The sequence below is a fragment of the Halichoeres trimaculatus genome, unplaced genomic scaffold (genome assembly GCF_033239565.1).
Source record: "Halichoeres trimaculatus isolate MK-OKI-2021-1 unplaced genomic scaffold, fHalTri1.1 fHalTri1_scaffold_23, whole genome shotgun sequence".
In the NCBI taxonomy this organism is placed as follows: Eukaryota; Metazoa; Chordata; class Actinopteri; order Labriformes; family Labridae; genus Halichoeres; species Halichoeres trimaculatus.
The window spans coordinates 527501-545000 of NW_027437201.1; the positions used below are offsets into that span (position 1 = coordinate 527501).

The following is a 17500-nucleotide window of genomic DNA, read 5'->3' on the forward strand; positions in this document are numbered from 1 at the left end:
AAATAACATCTGAAGTCAATAAAGTAGATGTTTATGTGTAAACAACCATTGTTGATTGTCCATTTCCCATTGAAAAGGACGATGCAGAAATGACTTTTCAGGTCTATATCACAATATTTTTGGCTTTATTAAATTCTTTTGCAGTTTTAGACAAACGGAAATGAATATATTCCTTTATTTCGCTCCCATTTAAATGAATGGAGATTTATCATCACCACAGAAACCACTGGAGAAAAGACACATGTGTGATGTCACAAGGAAAACGCAGGCTGCTTTCAAATTTGCCTGATCCATACAGTGTATGAAAGTAGCATGTAGTAGGCACTGCATACTGCATACCACACTTGAATGTAGTTTGTACTTTGACTGTTCTGTTTGGTTTATTATGTAGTGAAGCGGATATAGTGTCAGTATCTGTCAAGTTTATTTAGATTTATTCAGATTTTTTGTTTTTGCATGTGGCTAATCCTTGTTTCTTATCTTTTTCAGTTCCTGTCTACCTGCTTTTCCTCACCGGTGATCGCCTGGCCCCTCCCTAATGTGTTGCACCTGTGTCTTGTTTAGTTCACTCCTCTTTCCTTCTTTAGCTCTCGGGTTCCCTCACTTCTCTGCCAGATTATCACTATTCTCTAGTAGATACATCCAGCCTGCTTTAGCGATCAGATCTTCGTGTTTTTGTCCCTTTGCCCGAACCTGGTTTTCTGATTTTTTTGTCTGTCGGATTTTTGTTTCGCCTTGCTGTTTGTCTTCGTGTACTGAGTTTTCCCTCGATTAAGACTTTTGAACATTTTTTGACTGTCCCTGCGTTTGTTTCCTTCCTCTGCGCCTGACAGCATAATCTGGCCAGAAATGGAACCTGCAGGGATAGATCCGGCTCAGATTCCTCTGCCGGCATCTGATCCTTGGGCCTCTCCTCAGGAGGAGCAGATCCACTTTCTCCGTCGAGAGGTCCGGGAGGTTTCCGAACGGCAGGAGAACATCCTCGCCTCTGTGGGGTCGCAGATGAGCTACCTGGCGGAGCAGGTCCAAAGACTCCAGCTCCTCCAATCCACCGGACCTGCCTCGCCGCCACCTGTTGTCCAGTCCGCCTCGCAGCCTCTCACACCACCTCGAGTGCAGCTTTGCCCACCTGCCCGCTTCTTGGGGGACTCTGGTGACTGTCGCCCGTTCATCTCTCAGTGTGAGCTTCATTATGAGTTCCAGGCGAGCTCATTTACTTCAGACCGGGCGAAGATAGCTTTCATGATTTCTCACATGTCAGGGAGAGCGGAGGCGTGGGCAACAGCTGAGTGGAATCGTCGGGCTCCATGCTGCAGCTCTTTTTTGGCATTTTGTGAAGCCCTGACTCGGGTTTTTCAGCATACGCGCCCAGGGCGTGATGCAGCACGAACTTTAACCTCGGTTAAACAAGGCAAGCGGAGGGTGGCGGATTACGCTATCGAGTTCCGGACGGTGGCGGCGGAGAGTGATTGGAATCAGACGGCGCTTGCTGACGCTTTCTACGGGGGTCTTTCCGAGATTCTCAAGGATCACCTCACACCTCTCGATCTTCCCGATCAACTGGAGCCCCTGATCGCGCTGGCCTGTAAGATCGACAAGAGGCTGAATGAAAGGGAGAAGGATAAGAGCCGAGCGGCCCGATCACACTCTCCCTTTTCCTTAAGACCCGAGTGGACCAAGGCAGAGACCAAGAGTTTCTTAAAACCACCACCGTTCCCTGCAGCAGCCGCGGACGATGAGCCCATGCAGGTGGGCAGAACCTGCCTCACTCCAGAAGAGAGATGAAGGCTATGGACAATTACATCAATTCTGCTCTGGAGTCAGGAATTATTCGACCTTCCTCTTCTCCAGCGGAAGCTGGATTTTTCTTTGTTGAAAAGAAAGATAAGACTCTGCGCCCCTGTATTGATTTCAGAGGACTCAATGACATTACTGTCAAGAACCGTTACCCCCTGCCCTTGATCTCATCAGGATTTGAGCTTCTACAGGGGGCTTAAGTCTTCACTAAGTTGGACCTGCGTAACGCCTATCACTTGGTCCGCATCAGAGAGGGGGACGAGTGGAAGACTGCATTCAACACCCCCAGCGGACACTATGAGTATCTGGTGATGCCTTTTGGGTTGACCAATGCCCCTGCAGTTTTCCAGGCATTCATTAATGATGTGTTAAGAGACTACCTTAACATTTTTGTTTTTGTCTACCTAGATGACATCTTGATTTTCTCCCCCGATGATGAGACCCATATCAACCATGTGCGGCAAGTGCTGTGGAGACTGCTGGACCACAAGCTTTACGTCAAGGCTGAAAAATGTGAGTTCCATGTGGCCACAGTCTCCTTCCTGGGGTTGATAGTGTCTGAGGGGCGAGTTAGTATGGATCCTGAAAAGGTCAGAGCAGTTACCGAGTGGCCCAAGCCAGCCTGCAGAAAGGATCTGCAGAGGTTTCTAGGCTTTGCTAACTTTTATAGAAAGTTCATTAGGAATTTTAGTGCTGTGGCCTCTCCTCTCCATTCTCTAACATCTTCTAAGAGTCCATTCTTGTGGTCTGAGGCGGCTGAGCACTCGTTCCAAAGACTCAAGACAGCCTTCACCTCTGCGCCTGTCTTAGTGCTGCCTGACCCCAAGCGGCAGTTTGTGGTGGAAGTGGATGCCTCTGACTCCGGGGTGGGAGCCGTCTTATCTCAAAGGTCAGTGAAAGACAACAGACTTCATCCCTGTGCATACCTTTCCAAAAAATTGTCCCCTGCAGAGAGGAACTACGGGATTGGAGATCGAGAGTTGCTGGCAATCAAAATGGCATTGACTGAGTGGAGGCACTGGCTGGAAGGGGCGGAGCAGCCCTTCCTGGTGTGGACCGATCATAAGAATCTGGAGTACCTTAGGAGCGCTAAGAGGCTAAACTCACGACAGGCCAGGTGGGCTCTGTTTTTTACTAGGTTCACGTTTACCCTATCCTATCGCCCTGGGTCCAAGAATGGGAAGCCTGACGCCCTCTCTCGCCAGTTTGATGGCTCCTCGCAGCCTAAGAGCAGTGCCTCTATCCTGCCCACCTCCTGTTTTGTGGGAGCAGTGACCTGGCCTATTGAGGAATCCGTACGTAGAGCCACAGTCAATGAGCCTGTCCCTGTGGGTCTGCCTCCCAACCGCCTCTTCGTACCTCCTGCACTCCGGGGTCAGGTAATCAATTGGGCACATTCCTCTGACTTCTCTTGTCATCCAGGTATCAAACGAACCTGCTTTGTCATCGGGCAGAGGTTCTGGTGGCCCAACATGAGAAGAGAGGTTCAAGAGTTCGTTGCTGCCTGCCCAGTCTGCGCTCAGAATAAGACCTCACGGCGGCCGCCTGTTGGGCTGCTTCAGCCTCTACCTGTCCCATGTCGTCCCTGGTCGGACATCGCAGTGGACTTTGTGACAGGTTTGCCCCCCTCTAAGGGATGCACACCTATTCTCACTGTGGTTGACCGCTTTTCTAAGATGGCCCACTTCATTCCCCTCCCGAAGCTACCTTCTGCTAAAGAAACCGCTGAAGTTCTTTTGCAACATGTTTTTCGCCTTCATGGTCTCCCCCACAGGGTGTTGTCTGATAGGGGACCCCAGTTCACATCTTGTTTTTGGAAGGCTTTTTGCAAGTTGCTGGGAGCTCAGGCGGATTTGACCTCTGGCTACCATCCTGAGTCCAATGGACAGACTAAGCGGGTCAATCAAGAGCTGGAGACTGGCCTTCGCTGTTTGGCTTCGCACAACCCCGCTACGTGGGCCGACAGACTGGTATGGATTGAATATGCTCACAATTCATTACCCTCCGTTTCTACTGGTATGAACCCTTTCCAGTGTGTGTATGGTTACCAGCCCCCGATGTTCTCAACCCTCGAACCTGAAGTGGCAGTTCCCTCAGCCCAGGCGCTGGTCCGCTGCTGCCGCAGAGCCTGGCTGCGAGCCCGTCAGACCCTACTCAGGAAGTCAGCCAGTTACAAAGAGATGGCGGATAGTCGTAGAACCCCAGCTCCAACTTACCTTAGAGGTCAGAGGGTTTGGCTGTCGACTAGGGATCTATCTCTGAGGACTGTGTCCCGAAAGCTCTTGCCCCGTTTCATTGGGCCGTTCCCAGTTTCCAAGGTCATCAATCCAGCAGCCATCAGGCTGAGGCTCCCCAGGACCATGCGGGTCCACCCCACTTTTCACGTCAGCAAAGTGAAACCTACCAAGAACAGCCCTTTGGTTCCTCCGTCCAAATCCCCACCCCCTCCCACGGTTATTGACGGGGGTCCTGTCTACAAGGTTAAGCGCCTACTGAACATGCGTCGGCGTGGGAGGGGCCGGCAATACCTAGTGGACTGGGAAGGCTATGGCCCGGAGGAGAGGTCTTGGACGTCTGCCTCTAACATCTTGGACTCCACCCTCATAGACGACTATCATCGTAAGCATCCTGACGATCCTGGGCCGTCAGGGGCCGGCCGTTGAGGGAGGGGTACTGTCAGTATCTGTCAAGTTTATTTAGATTTATTCAGATTTTTTGTTTTTGCATGTGGCTAATCCTTGTTTCTCATCTTTTTCAGTTCCTGTCTACCTGCTTTTCCTCACCGGTGATCACCTGGCCCCTCCCTAATGTGTTGCACCTGTGTCTTGTTTAGTTCACTCCCCTTTCCTTCTTTAGCTCTCGGGTTCCCTCACTTCTCTGCCAGATTATCACTATTCTCTAGTAGATACATCCAGCCTGCTTTAGCGATCAGATCTTCGTGTTTTTGTCCCTTTGCCCGAACCTGGTTTTCTGATTTTTTGTCTGTCGGATTTTTGTTTCGCCTTGCTGTTTGTCTTCGTGTACTGAGTTTTCCCTCGATTAAAGACTTGTGAACATTTTTTGACTGTCCCTGCGTTTGTTTCCTTCCTCTGCGCCTGACATATAGGATTTATTTTTAGATATATGTATGATTTATTTTTCAAACTTAATTTTGATTGTACAAAACAAACTATGAGTAGCCAACATGTTGACATTTCAGTAATTTATCTGCAAAAATATTGCCAGAAGCAGAATTCTTTATGAAACAGCCAGTTGTGGAGAATACTTATTATTTCTGAGAGGAATTACTTGTCATTTGGTGACGGAGTACAACGGCCTATGCGTGGCACTTAAAAGAAAAAAAACACATCAATGATAACATCACACATAATACAGTATTAAGAATAAGGATAAGCGGGAGAATTTAATGTGGTGGAAATACAGAGGTGAAATACAGAATGTAACGGTAAAATGTCATACTATACTTTGCAGTGGTTTACACTAAAATGCCGCGATCTGGCCGTTACAAACCGTTAATGGGAAAAAAACAGAAGACCTTTTTACAAGTTATTACACATTAAAACTTGTTTGGAGTTTCCTCCAGCTGGCATAGCTCTTAAGGTTCACTGAGGTACTCAAGCTCCCTTACCACGACAAGGTGCAAATGACTGAATGTTGAAATGCTGAGACCTATATAACTTTTGCTCAAAGGAATAATGATATCACAAGGGAAAAAGAATGTCCCTTCCAATCATCATAGTTTTTTTTCATGTGAACAAGAAGGAAAACACTGCGGCTGTTTTCAAATTTGCCTTCTATACTAGCAGTGCGTACTGATTTTCCCAAAATGTAGCATATAGTATACAGTATACAAACAAAAGCAAAGTTGCAGTTAGCAAAAAAAATACCCAGATGACATACTGAAAACATGCAATAGCGTGTAATAACTTGTAATAACTTTTTTTTTACTTAAAGTGTTTTTTTTTTTTTTTCTACTCTGTACAAAGTTCTTTATCTAATATTGTAATTGTTATTATTTTTCTCTCCTACTTAAGCTCTTTTTTTTCATCTTTTTGTAATATTCAGTGTTTCTCTTGGGTCTTTCTATTCACAACAATTGTACTGAGAGAGTGCAGTTTAAACCGGAGTCAAATACCTTGTATTCTTAAAAATACTTGGCGAATAAAGGCGATTCTGATTCTGATTCTGAAAAGGTCTGTTGTTGTTTTTCTATTAACAGTTTGTAACGGCCGGACCGCTGCATTATTAGTGTAAACCACTGCCAAGTATAGTATGACATTTTACTGTTACATTCAGGGTTCGCACAGGTCCTTGAAATCCTTGAAAATGCTTATTTTTTCATGTTGTGTTTTCAAGGTTTGAAAAGTACTTGATTTTCTATTCAAGTGCTTGAGAATGCTTGAATTTATAATCGTACATAACTCACTACTCAGCTTCCTAACTCAACAGATCGATCAAATAGAGAGAAATAAAATAAAATTGTGGGGGGGGAAAGCGTTCCATCTGATGGGCTCGCGGGTGTAACATAACTGGTCTGTTTATATGTGCGTTGTGACGTCTCCCCCATGAGGATTGTTCCTCAAACAGCATGCCGGGAGGCATGACCGTTGGCTGGAGAAAGAAAAATACAAATTTTGGATTAAACATAGCGCAAATCCCCGTGCAGCATACTGCAATGTATGTAAAAAGGAGATTGCAGTGGAAGCTATGGGCGAGTCGGCACTCGCCAGCCACATGAGAGGTACCCTGTTAGCCCTACACGTTAATTAGCCAATTAGCCTGCTACCTGTTGAAGCTAACCACCTTTTTATGCTACATGCTAGGCATGAGTGATGAAGGCAGTGTCCCATTTAACATAAAGGTAGTGTTGCCCGCGGGTGTTTGTCTGGGCAGGTCATGAAATAACTGCGGTCGGGCGGTGACAAGTTTTGTCTACAAATACCGGGTCGTGCCTGGACTGAGCTTACGGCTGCGGCGGAGTGGGAGGCTCACCCTGTACATACGAAGGAACGGAACGGCGTTTCTCATTAAGACCCGGCACAGACGAACAACGGTCATGTGATAACCTGCCCCGAGCATCAAACCATTAAGGTTAGATGGCTCGTTCGTGCTAAAGCCGCGCTACCAGCTTGGTTTATTATAAGCGTCTGAGATGTGGCTATGCAGCTCATTGTTTGAGAATAATAGAAAACCATAGAATTCGATACGAAAAAAGTAGGGCTGGGTTTAAAAAAATCGATTCTAAAAAAAAAACGATCCTCATTTTCAACATTTGACATCGATTCATAAAGTCCAATGATCGACCTTTTAATCAAAAGAAAATATTCCCTTTCTTGGCCGGATTTCAGTTTCGGACTGCAGGTGCTCCACACAGAATATTCAGTTCCTGCAAGTCAGAGTGGAATATATAGTCATACCCTATCTGTGTATAACTCACAGCGAGTTTTTGTAAGGTTATATGTAGTAGATATCATCCCAAGATGCATCTGGATCAGCGCGTCTCCTCACGCTCTCCTTCATTAGGAGATCATAACTTTGGCATGCAGCAGTCTTAGCGTAACAGATTTTACTAAGCGTTAGTTATGTTTGATCAGAACTGCAGAGAGACAGCGTCAAACCACCTGTTTCAGTGTTTTTGTCCTGCTGCAACATGACGTCTGTGTCCGATTATGAGAAAACGCTGTCAATCATCCTCCTCATCAGCTGACGCTTGCGCGAGCTGCTGCTAATGTGCTCGCGCTAAATGATGAGCTCCATGTGTTAAACGCTGGTGTTTTTAACGGGTGGTTGTTTGTTACTAGGTGTTCAGATTAATTCTGAAGGTCTGAACTGGAGATATGACTTCACTGTTTGTCTTCAGACTGATCCACTGAGAGCTGTCAGCTGCTTCAATAACATACACGGTGTTGGGAAGGGTGCGTTTAATTTGTTCTCCCAGTCTGCCCTGTTTGTGGACCATCTACTGTGGAAGGATGTTGTTTTCACAAAGGAGGGAGCTGCATTAAAAAAAAATGTTGCGATATTATAAGTAAGGACGCTTCCTCGTTGTTTAATCCGCTTATACCATGGTCCCACAAACGGTAAACTTTAAAAGAAATAATGAATAAATAATGCGTGATGGACCACTTGTGCTCAGTTGTTTGATCTGAGGTTTTTAGCTCACTAATGGGACAGGAGGAGAGAGAAGTGGAGCTGTCTGCAGCGGTGCCTTTCATCCATTACGCGCACGCAGAGGGACAGAGGTGAAACTGTTGCTGTATCAGCGAATAATAGCATGATCTCACACCGATCACTGCTAAAACAGTTTGCTACTGTATGAAAATGGTGTGATTATGTGTTATTTTTAAAGGCATTATTGAACTGGCTCGAGTGGGCCAGTGGAGCGCGCAGTCAGCTGACCCGGAGCCTTTCAGTTTCACTTGTTTGGTCTCTGTGGCTCCTTCTAATTGTCTGTTGTCATCCTCAGTGAGAATGAATGTTGTAATCATCCAGATTAATATCAAACATGTTTGAAAATCATCGGGGTGGCTCCGACGGGTCTGTGAGACGATCGTGGGGCTAAAGATTCATCCCTCAACCGCTCACACTAGGAGATAATCTTTGCCGAATGTCGGGCCCGATTTTAGTCCCTGATCAGATTTCTTCCCCGATTGTCGGGAGTACCGCATCTGGGTTAAATCGGGGCGAGAATCCTGTAGTGTGAGCCAGGCTTTAGAGACGGGGCCCAGTAGGAGCGCAGGCTGCCCTCACATGCGTTGAAATGTGTGTGACGCGTTGCTATGGTAACGCGCACAGCGGTGTGATACAACGGTGATTTAACTTGCCGAACTAACTTTTCAACTGGCGTGCATTAGACCAATCTAAGGCAAGCCAGTTGACATTGGAATTCTCACTGACCATGGTATAAATATAAGATAAATCCTCATAATGCTCCTAATACTCTTAGTTTCAAAGATAATGATTCCAGTTTCGTCAGCAAGTGATGAGAATCTGTTTTTTGAGAAGTAGTAAAAAGACAAGAATCAGGAAAAAAATGTTGTTTTTTTGTAAATGCGAGTCTTCTCTGTGAAGTTGTGAACAAACGTGCTGTTGAACACAAAACAATGAAATTGCCATTTTGTGTGCGCATCAATTTCTTAACATTATGAAATTAACAACCGCTCACAGTACTTGAAAAGTTTGAAAATTGACCTTGAAGTTCCTTGAAAAGTACTTGGATTTGACCATGAAAAATCTGTATGAACCCTGTACATTCTGTATTTCACCTCTATATTTCCTTTTTTTTTTCCTTTTTTCCCCCTTTTAAGTGACCCTAATAGGCCATGGTGCACCGTCACAAAATGATAAGTAATTCCTCTCTGAAATAGGTATTCTCCACCACTGACCGTTTCATATAAAATGCTGCTTCTGGCAATATTTTTGCAGATTAAATACTGAAATATCAACATCTTGGCCATTCATGGTTTGTTTTGTACAATCAAAATTAAGTATGGAAAATAAATCCTATTTCCGCATCGCTACAAAATAAACCAAACAGAACAGTCATAGTACATACTACATTCAAGTGTAGTAGGCAGTACGCAGTGCCTACTACACACTACTTTCATACACAGTATGTAGTAGGTGAATTCGAAAATGGCCTGCGTTTTCCTTGTGACAACACACATATGTCTTTGTTCCAGTGGTTTCCATGGTGATGATAAATCTCCATTCATTTAAATGGGAGCAAAATAAAGGAATCTATTCATTTCATATAGTCTGACACTGCAAAAGAATTTAATAAAGCCAAAAATATTGTGATATAGACCTGAAAAGTCATTTCTGCATCGTCCTTTTTAATGGGAAATGGGCAATCAACAAGTGTTGTTTACACATAAACATCCGATTTATTGACTTCAGATGTTAAATTTGTTTTTTAGCCCTCCTAGATGACAAATCCATTGAGAAACGGACCTTCGCTCACCGCGGTCACGTTTCGCTCCAAAATGACCCAACTAATTAAAATAATTTTGGGACGCTGCTAAGGCCTTATAAAACAAAAAGCTTTTCCAGAAAGTCACTGTGATGTGTGATCAAAGGTAAAACATTGTGTTTGTAACATTCTGAGGATGTTGTGGGGACATTGTTTAGGTGACAGATTATAGAAAGTTCCTTTACAAAATGTCCCCCTCTTGTAACATGAGTCTGTGATCTGTGCATCACAGACTGGTTGTCTGTACTACACAGGATGGACCGGTGTCTGTGGCTGGCCGTGTGCTGCATGATACATGACATATGCACACTACAGATGGGCTTTCTGTGTTCCACAGCATGTGCCAAACAATGTATTTGCTGTGCAAGAATGTTTGCAGAGAATGTTATCCAGGATCGCTCTGGGAACGTAAAGAAAACTTCCCACTCAGAATGTTCTAAAGAACATCATGGCATAATATTCTTAAAATGTAGTCACTTAACATTTTAACAAGCTTGTTACCAAACCTTTTTTAAATGTTTTAAGATAATGTTATTCTGAAACATTCTGGGAACTCAACGAAAACTTCCCACTAAAAACAATATTACCATGTGCTTGGCCACATTTTCAGAATGTTTTTAAGACAAAAGATTTCGAGCTGGGTTGAGCTTGTAATGTGCGTTGGAGGCAGAGACTCCGAGAGAGAGAGAGAGACTGTTTACTTGAAATCACAACGTTTTGCAGGTTGGCGCATGCGTACTAAGGTCTAACGCTGATTAACATGGGTATCGATGAGGCACAGCGCTTCTCTGCCTCCGCAGGTTGTAGTAACGCACCCTCTTTGAGGTCTCGCGATAGTTTGTTGGTGCAGACGTTTAATAGAGTATTCCGGAGGTGCCTGGCCTGTGTTCTTGTGTTGTTGAGATACAAGTTATTTTTGTTCTTATTTTGCTCTTGCTTCTGTGATGTAAATCCTGTAGAAATGCAGGTGAACGTATGTTTCGGGTTTTAATTGGCATTTCGTCTCGTTAACTCCGGGACTTCAGTCTGTCTCCGAACTGTAGATGGGAAAGCTGATAAACATTTATTTACTTTGCTCGTTGCTGGCAACCAATGTCTAGGAGTCCGGACCAAAGTGAAGGAAAAGACTAAAGAGGAGGAAAAAAAGGTGCACCTTGTGCACAACCGCACATTTATTGAAGAAACAAAGACCAAAATAATGTTCACCTGCCCCACACACACCATGCATGTACTCAGACCGTCTCTCCTTCTGCTATGTCACACGCGCGCACACACACACACACACACACACACACACACAGCACAGACTGTCACCGCTTTAAAGGGGCAAGGCTGGCCAGTAACAGTTTGTATTAGCAAATGTGAGCAGTGCACCGTATATATAACACACATAGAAATTTCAACTTTAGCTGGCTGCCTGCCTCCCTCATCATGGACCTCACCACACGTTCCTGATTATGGGTGTGCCAGGGCGGCGTTTACAGCTTCTCCATTAGGATCCTGATATAAAAAGGGAATATTGCGTGCAGGTGTGGGGTTGAATGTTTTTATGAATCTGAATCATTTTGAGCGCACACTATTTCCTGGTTTTAAGTGCATGTACGTTTTAAGTGAGGGATCTGTGCACTCTTGTATAAATAAAGCCCCTGAACCTAATCTGGAAACATGCTCAGGAAACTGATACAGGTACAAAAATCACTCACCTGTTGTGTCCTCCTGCAGGCCAACATCAAAGGCCAGTTTGTCAGTGGAGGAACGAGAGGTAGAGAGACAGCACAGGTACTGTAGAGACACAACACAGCTGATCAAAACAACTAATCAACACACATTATCTGCATACAACTATTCAGCAAACCTGATAAACATTATCCTTAACAACAAAAACCTGATCAGAAAAACCTGATGAACTCACCTTATCAAGATACACCTCATCTACACACCTGATCTAAACGCACCTGATCTCAACACACCTGATCTAAACACATCTGGTCTCAACAAACCTGATTGACATTCACCTGGTACACAAACACCTGATCAACACACCTGGTCGACAAACCTGATCAGTAAACCTGATCTATACACCTGGTTAAAACACACCTGATCAACACACCTCTACAACAAACCTGACCCACACCAAATCTACACACCTAAACAACACACCAGGGGGGTATTCCATGAAGCTGGCATAGCTCAAAGCCTGGCTTATTTCTGTTAGCCTCGCTAACTTCAGTGAGAGTTTGGTAACTATGGTAAATTAGCGAGCGCGACAAGCCTGGTCCCGGGCAGGCGTACCTTAGCTGCATCCCAGAGAAGGTTCGATGGGCTTCTGAAAGACGCCTTGTGAACTGCATGTCTCACATCAAATGAATCTAGAAATGTAATAAATGATGTTCTTGTTCAGAAACATAATTGAGACCTTTTGGTCACTTTTATGCCACCTCCTGCTTAAAACCCAAAAAGTCAAAAGGATCGTGAGGCCACGCTTTCACGGTCTGTATTAAAATTGAAAATCAAGATCAAGCGAGCTTTTGCCCTTCAGCTCCACAGGAGGTTTCCGTCCTCCCTGGGCTCCCCTTAGGACACCTGCATTATCCTTTGACAGGTGTACCACCCCAGTCATACTAGACTGGAATAACCGTAAAATCAAGACATGTCAAATACTAGACTGTCCGTGTCTGATGCAGGAGAGTCAGTGGCTGAGTGGTTAGAGAGCAGGACTCAGACTCGCAGTATTCTCATATCAATAATATAACCCAGTCTGCGTATTTCCGTCTATGTATCATAAATCGTCTCCGCCCTTTTCTCACTCCTCACTCTACTGCTACCCTGGTCCACAGCCTCGTCGTATTGACGATTATAACTCCCTCTTTTTTGGTGCCCCCTATAAATTCCTCCATAAGCTCCAAGTGGTATCATCACCAGAACCCCCTCCTTTCACCACATCACCCCTGTCCCCCAGCAGCTCCACTGGCTCCTAGTTAAATTCAGAATCACCTTGAAAATGCTGGTGTATACTTTTAAGGCCATCCACAACCTCGCCCCCGCTGAATCTGTCTGATCTCCTACATATTGCCACCCTGTCCTGCTCCCTCAGGTCTCTCCACCTCTATGTGTCCTCCGCCAGTCTCAGCACCATGGGGAGCAGAGCTCTGCAGAGTTCTGCTCCCCAACTCTGGAACTCACTCTCTTTCTCTATTTAAATCTAAACTCAAAAAACATCTGTTTCAAGTTGCTTGCTCCATTCCCTCTGATTCATTTTAGCTTATGTAACTTTTGTGCCTATTTTGAGTGTATTGATGACTGTCTCCTTTTAAATGTGTTTTCTTTTAACAAACTGTGAAGTGACCATGAATGTCCAGAAAGGCGTTTTTAAATACAATGTATCATTATTACCATTACACGCCTGATCAACACACCTGACCTACACATATAACCAAAACCCATGTGTAGACATCTGAGCTACACACCTGTTTCACACACCTGATCCATACACCTGACCCAACGCCTAATGTACATACCTGATCAACAGCCCTGATCATTCAACTGACCATCACCAGATCGGGACATCTGATCAACACCAGGTCTGGTTAACGCACCTGATCTACATAACTTGTCAACACACCTGACCCACACCTGATCTATACACCTGACCTCGACATATCTACAAGCCTGAGCTACAAACCTAATCTGATCAATACAACTGATCTACACACCTCCTATACACATCTGATCAACACACCTGATCTGTACAACCAATCAACACACCTGATCTAAAAACCCTAATCCTCACAACTTATTTAAACACACCGGATCTACACACCTGACCCACACCAGATCTACACACCCAAACAACACACCTGAACAACACACCTGATTTTCTCACTTGATCTCAACACACCTGTTTACACAAAGTGTGATTATTCGCTATCTTTACCTGCTGATTGTATTTTTAGCTCTCAGATGTTAACTGCACATCATTTTTTAATGTTTCAGTATGACCTGTGTGTGTGTGTGTTTGTGTGTGTGTGTGTGTGTGTGTGTGTGTGTGTGTGTGTGTGTGTGTGTGTGTGTGTGTGTGTGTGTGTGTGTGCGCTGACCATCCCACTGTATGAGTGTCTGAGCAGCACAGCATGTCCGTAGAGTAATGTTCGATGACTGCCGCCCTGAGCCGTCTGAGAGGGGAGAGAGAGAGGGTGGGTTAATCAGAGAGTTGAATTGATGAACATGAAGTCACTGAAGCCTTAATAGCCCCTGTTGTAGGAGAGAGTAAACCTTTCATTCTGAACATGAGGATCACATCGCACACAGCAGTTTCTGAAAGAATTACAAAGTGAACTTTGTGTTGTTCTTTCCTCTGAGCTCTCTAAATGATTTTTCCAAGAATAAACATGATCCTGATTCTGTTTTCATTTCTCTTAATATGAGACTTAAATGTTTTCAGATCAACTTGTGCTTCTGAGCTGAAGGATCATCTGTTGACTAAAGTCAGAGCCATGCTGCTTTGCACAGCAAACTCACAAAACTGATAGACCTCACCCTTATCCTTATCCTCATCCTGTGCTCTGAACTACCAGGGCAGTGACAGCCGGAGCAGTTAGCACTCTGTAATGAAGCAGCACCTGGACCATGAATTCTGCCTGAAGACCTGCTCAAAGGTAGATCCTGGCTTAAGAGTTTGGACTGAGTCAGAGATCAGTCAGGGACAACCTGCAGACTCTGGACCAGCTGAAGGTCTGATGAATCCTGTATCCTGATTAAGACAATTCATTGAATCCAACCTTTGCAGAGAACAACAGCTAGGCCTGAAGCCTTCACAGCTGTGAGCTGGCACTGTAAACCCAGAATGCTGAAGGTGAATGACCCATTTCAGTCAGGAGCACTCTCTTCATAGATTGAACCATTTATTGCCAAATGAATACCACCCCCCCCCCCATTCGTACATACAGATTAAAAAGGATACACACAGATCAATAGGATACATACATAGAGTCATAATAGGAGGAGGCTGGGGTGGAGGAGGAATTACATTACTCAAAACAATAAAGGGAACACTTAAACAACACAGCGTAACTCCAAGTCAATCACACTTCTGTGAGATCAAACTGTCCACTTAGGAAGAAACACTGATTGATAATCACATGTTGCTGTGCAAAATGGAATACACAACAGGTGGAAATTATAGGCAATTAGCAAGACACCCCAACAAAGGAGTGGTTCTGCAGGTGGAGACCACGGACCACTTCTCAGTTCCTGAGCTTTCTGGATGATGTTTTGGTCACTTTTGAATGCTGGTGGTGTTTTCACTCTAGTGGTAGCATGAGACAGAGTCTACAACCCACACAAGTGGCTCAGGTAGAGCAGCTCATCCAGGATGGCACATCAATGTGAGCTGTGACAAAAAGGTTTGCTGTGTCTGTCAGCGTAGTGTCCAGAGCTTGGAGGCTCTACCAGGAGACAGGCCAGTACATCAGGAGACGTAAAGGAGGCCGTAGGAGGTCAGCGACCCAGCAGCAGGACCAGTACCTCCTCTTTGTGTAAGGAGTACCAGGAGGTGCACTGCCAGAGCCCTGCAAAATGAGCTCCAATAGGCCACAAATGTGCATGTGTCTGCTCAAAGGGTCAGAATCAGACTCCATGGGGTCAGTATGAGGGCCCGATGTCCAAAGGTGGGTGTTGTGCTTACAGCCCGCACCATGTAGAACGTTAAGCATTTGCCAGAGAACACCAAGATTGGCAAATTGGCCACTAGCACCCTGTGCTCTTCACAGATGAAAACAGGTTCACACTGAGCACATGTGACAGACGTGACAGAGTCTGGAGACGTCGTGGAGAACTTTCTGCTGCCTGCAACATCCTCCAGCATGACCAGGTTTGACAGTGGGTCAGTAATGGTGTGGGGTGGCTTTTCTTTAAAGGGCCACACAGCCCTCCATGTGCTCTCCAGAGGTAGCCTGACGGCCATTAGGTACTGAGATGAGATCCTCAGACCCCTTGTGAGACCATATGCTGGTGCAGTTTGCCCTGTGTTCCTCCTAATGCAAGACAATGCTAGAGTTCATGTGGCTGGAGTGTCAGCAGTTCCTGTAAGATGAAGGCATTGATGCTATGGCCTGTTCCCCAGACCTGAATCCAACTGAGCACATCTGGGACATCATCTCCCCCTATCCCCCACCTCATCAGGAGCAGGCGTTGTAGGGAGGTCATACAGGCACGTGGAGGCCACACACACTACTGAGCCTCATATTGACTTACTTTAAGGACATTACATCAAAGTTGGATCAGCCTGTAGTGTGTTTTTCCTCTTTAATTTTGAGTGTGACTCCAAATCCACACCTCCATGGGTTAACAAATTTGTTTTGGTGTGATTTTGTTGTCAGCACATTCAACTATGTAAAGAACAGTATTTATTAAGAATATTTAATTTATTTAGATCTAGGATGTGTTATTTTAGTATCCCCTTTATTTTTTGAGCAGTGTATTAAGACAGCAGCAACTGGGTAGCAAGGAGGTAGCAGGGATAAGAGAAAGTGAATGTGTGATTGAAATACACAAATTTGAATTATACATGCACCATGTCATACATGAACTGTTATCCGTGGCTTTTGAGCTGAAATTAACTCCCTCGCACCCTTGGGAATGTAGCGTTCAAAAGCTAAAGATGACCAGTGTCCCATGATTTTCAAAATAGATGCAGGAACCAGTTCTGCAGCTATAGTAGCTGTTCCAATGCAGAAAGAGTGGAGGGTGTAGAGGTGTGGAGGGAGACCACATCTTTGGTAGAGTAGACAGAGTCATGAGGTGAACCAGGATCTTGACATGGCTTTTCCTTTGTGGGTCAGGAATAAGGGCTCATATTTTTAAAGTTGATTTTGTCAGTCCTTGACGCACATCATAAAATGAGTTTGCATCTCTGTTATTCTAGCATATAATTCCATGTCATTATGACAAAAGATTACGGAAGTTGTTGTGATTACTCTTAATAATAAGTTGGTATGGTCTACAAAATACATCTATTTCAACTTAAAAATCTATGTCTAAATAAATCAGTTAATCATGTGAACTTGACAATAAAGGAATTAATTTTTTTTGTCACCATAAGTGAGGAGGGTACGCTGTGGATATGAAAGCCTACCACACAATGTACAGCTTTACAGATGATTTCAGACTGTCTGAGCCACATGGTGTGGTGTGCTGTCTTCCTTCCATATTAAGGAACAGGTGTCTGCGCCTCATGGTACAAACCTGACTTTTAAACCTCATAATACAGAACGTTTGTCTGTGAATTAGATTTATAATGTCAAACAACAACTTGAAGAAATGAAGGAATCTTTGTTTTGTTTCATTTTCCACTGCTTATTCGGGTCCATGTCGTTGGGGCAGCAGTGCCATCAGTGAAGACCAATGACTCCTGTCCCCTGCCACTTCCATCTGCTCCTCTGGGGGTATACCAAGGCGATCCCAGGCCAGTAATCTCTCCACCGTGTCCCAGGTCTACCCCAGGGTCTCCTCCCAGTTGGACATGCCCAAAACACCTCCCGAGGGAGGCGTCCAGGAGGCATCCTCACCAGATGCCTGAACCACCTGATCTGGCTTCTCTCAATGCGGAGGAGCAGCGACTCCGAGCCTCTCTCGGATGTCTGAGCTACCTCTAAAGCTGAGCCCGGACACCCTGCAAAGGAAACTCATTTCAGCCGCTTGTATCTGCGATCTTGTTCTTTTGGTCACTACTCA

At 44.9% G+C, this 17500-nt stretch overlaps 1 protein-coding gene across 22 annotated transcripts in view; it reads right to left on the bottom strand.

The window, feature by feature from the left end:
* Positions 1-17500, bottom strand: part of ryr2a (ryanodine receptor 2a (cardiac)) — a 224953-nt gene that overhangs the window by 182841 nt on the left and 24612 nt on the right. For all 22 annotated transcript variants that reach the window (XM_074664020.1, XM_074664015.1, XM_074664009.1 and 19 more), the window contains 2 exons: positions 13867-13941; positions 11473-11551 (listed from right to left, as the gene is read on the bottom strand). In XM_074664020.1, coding sequence (XP_074520121.1) covers positions 11473-11551; positions 13867-13941 — 154 coding nt within the window. The remainder of the gene's footprint in view (positions 1-11472; positions 11552-13866; positions 13942-17500) is intronic.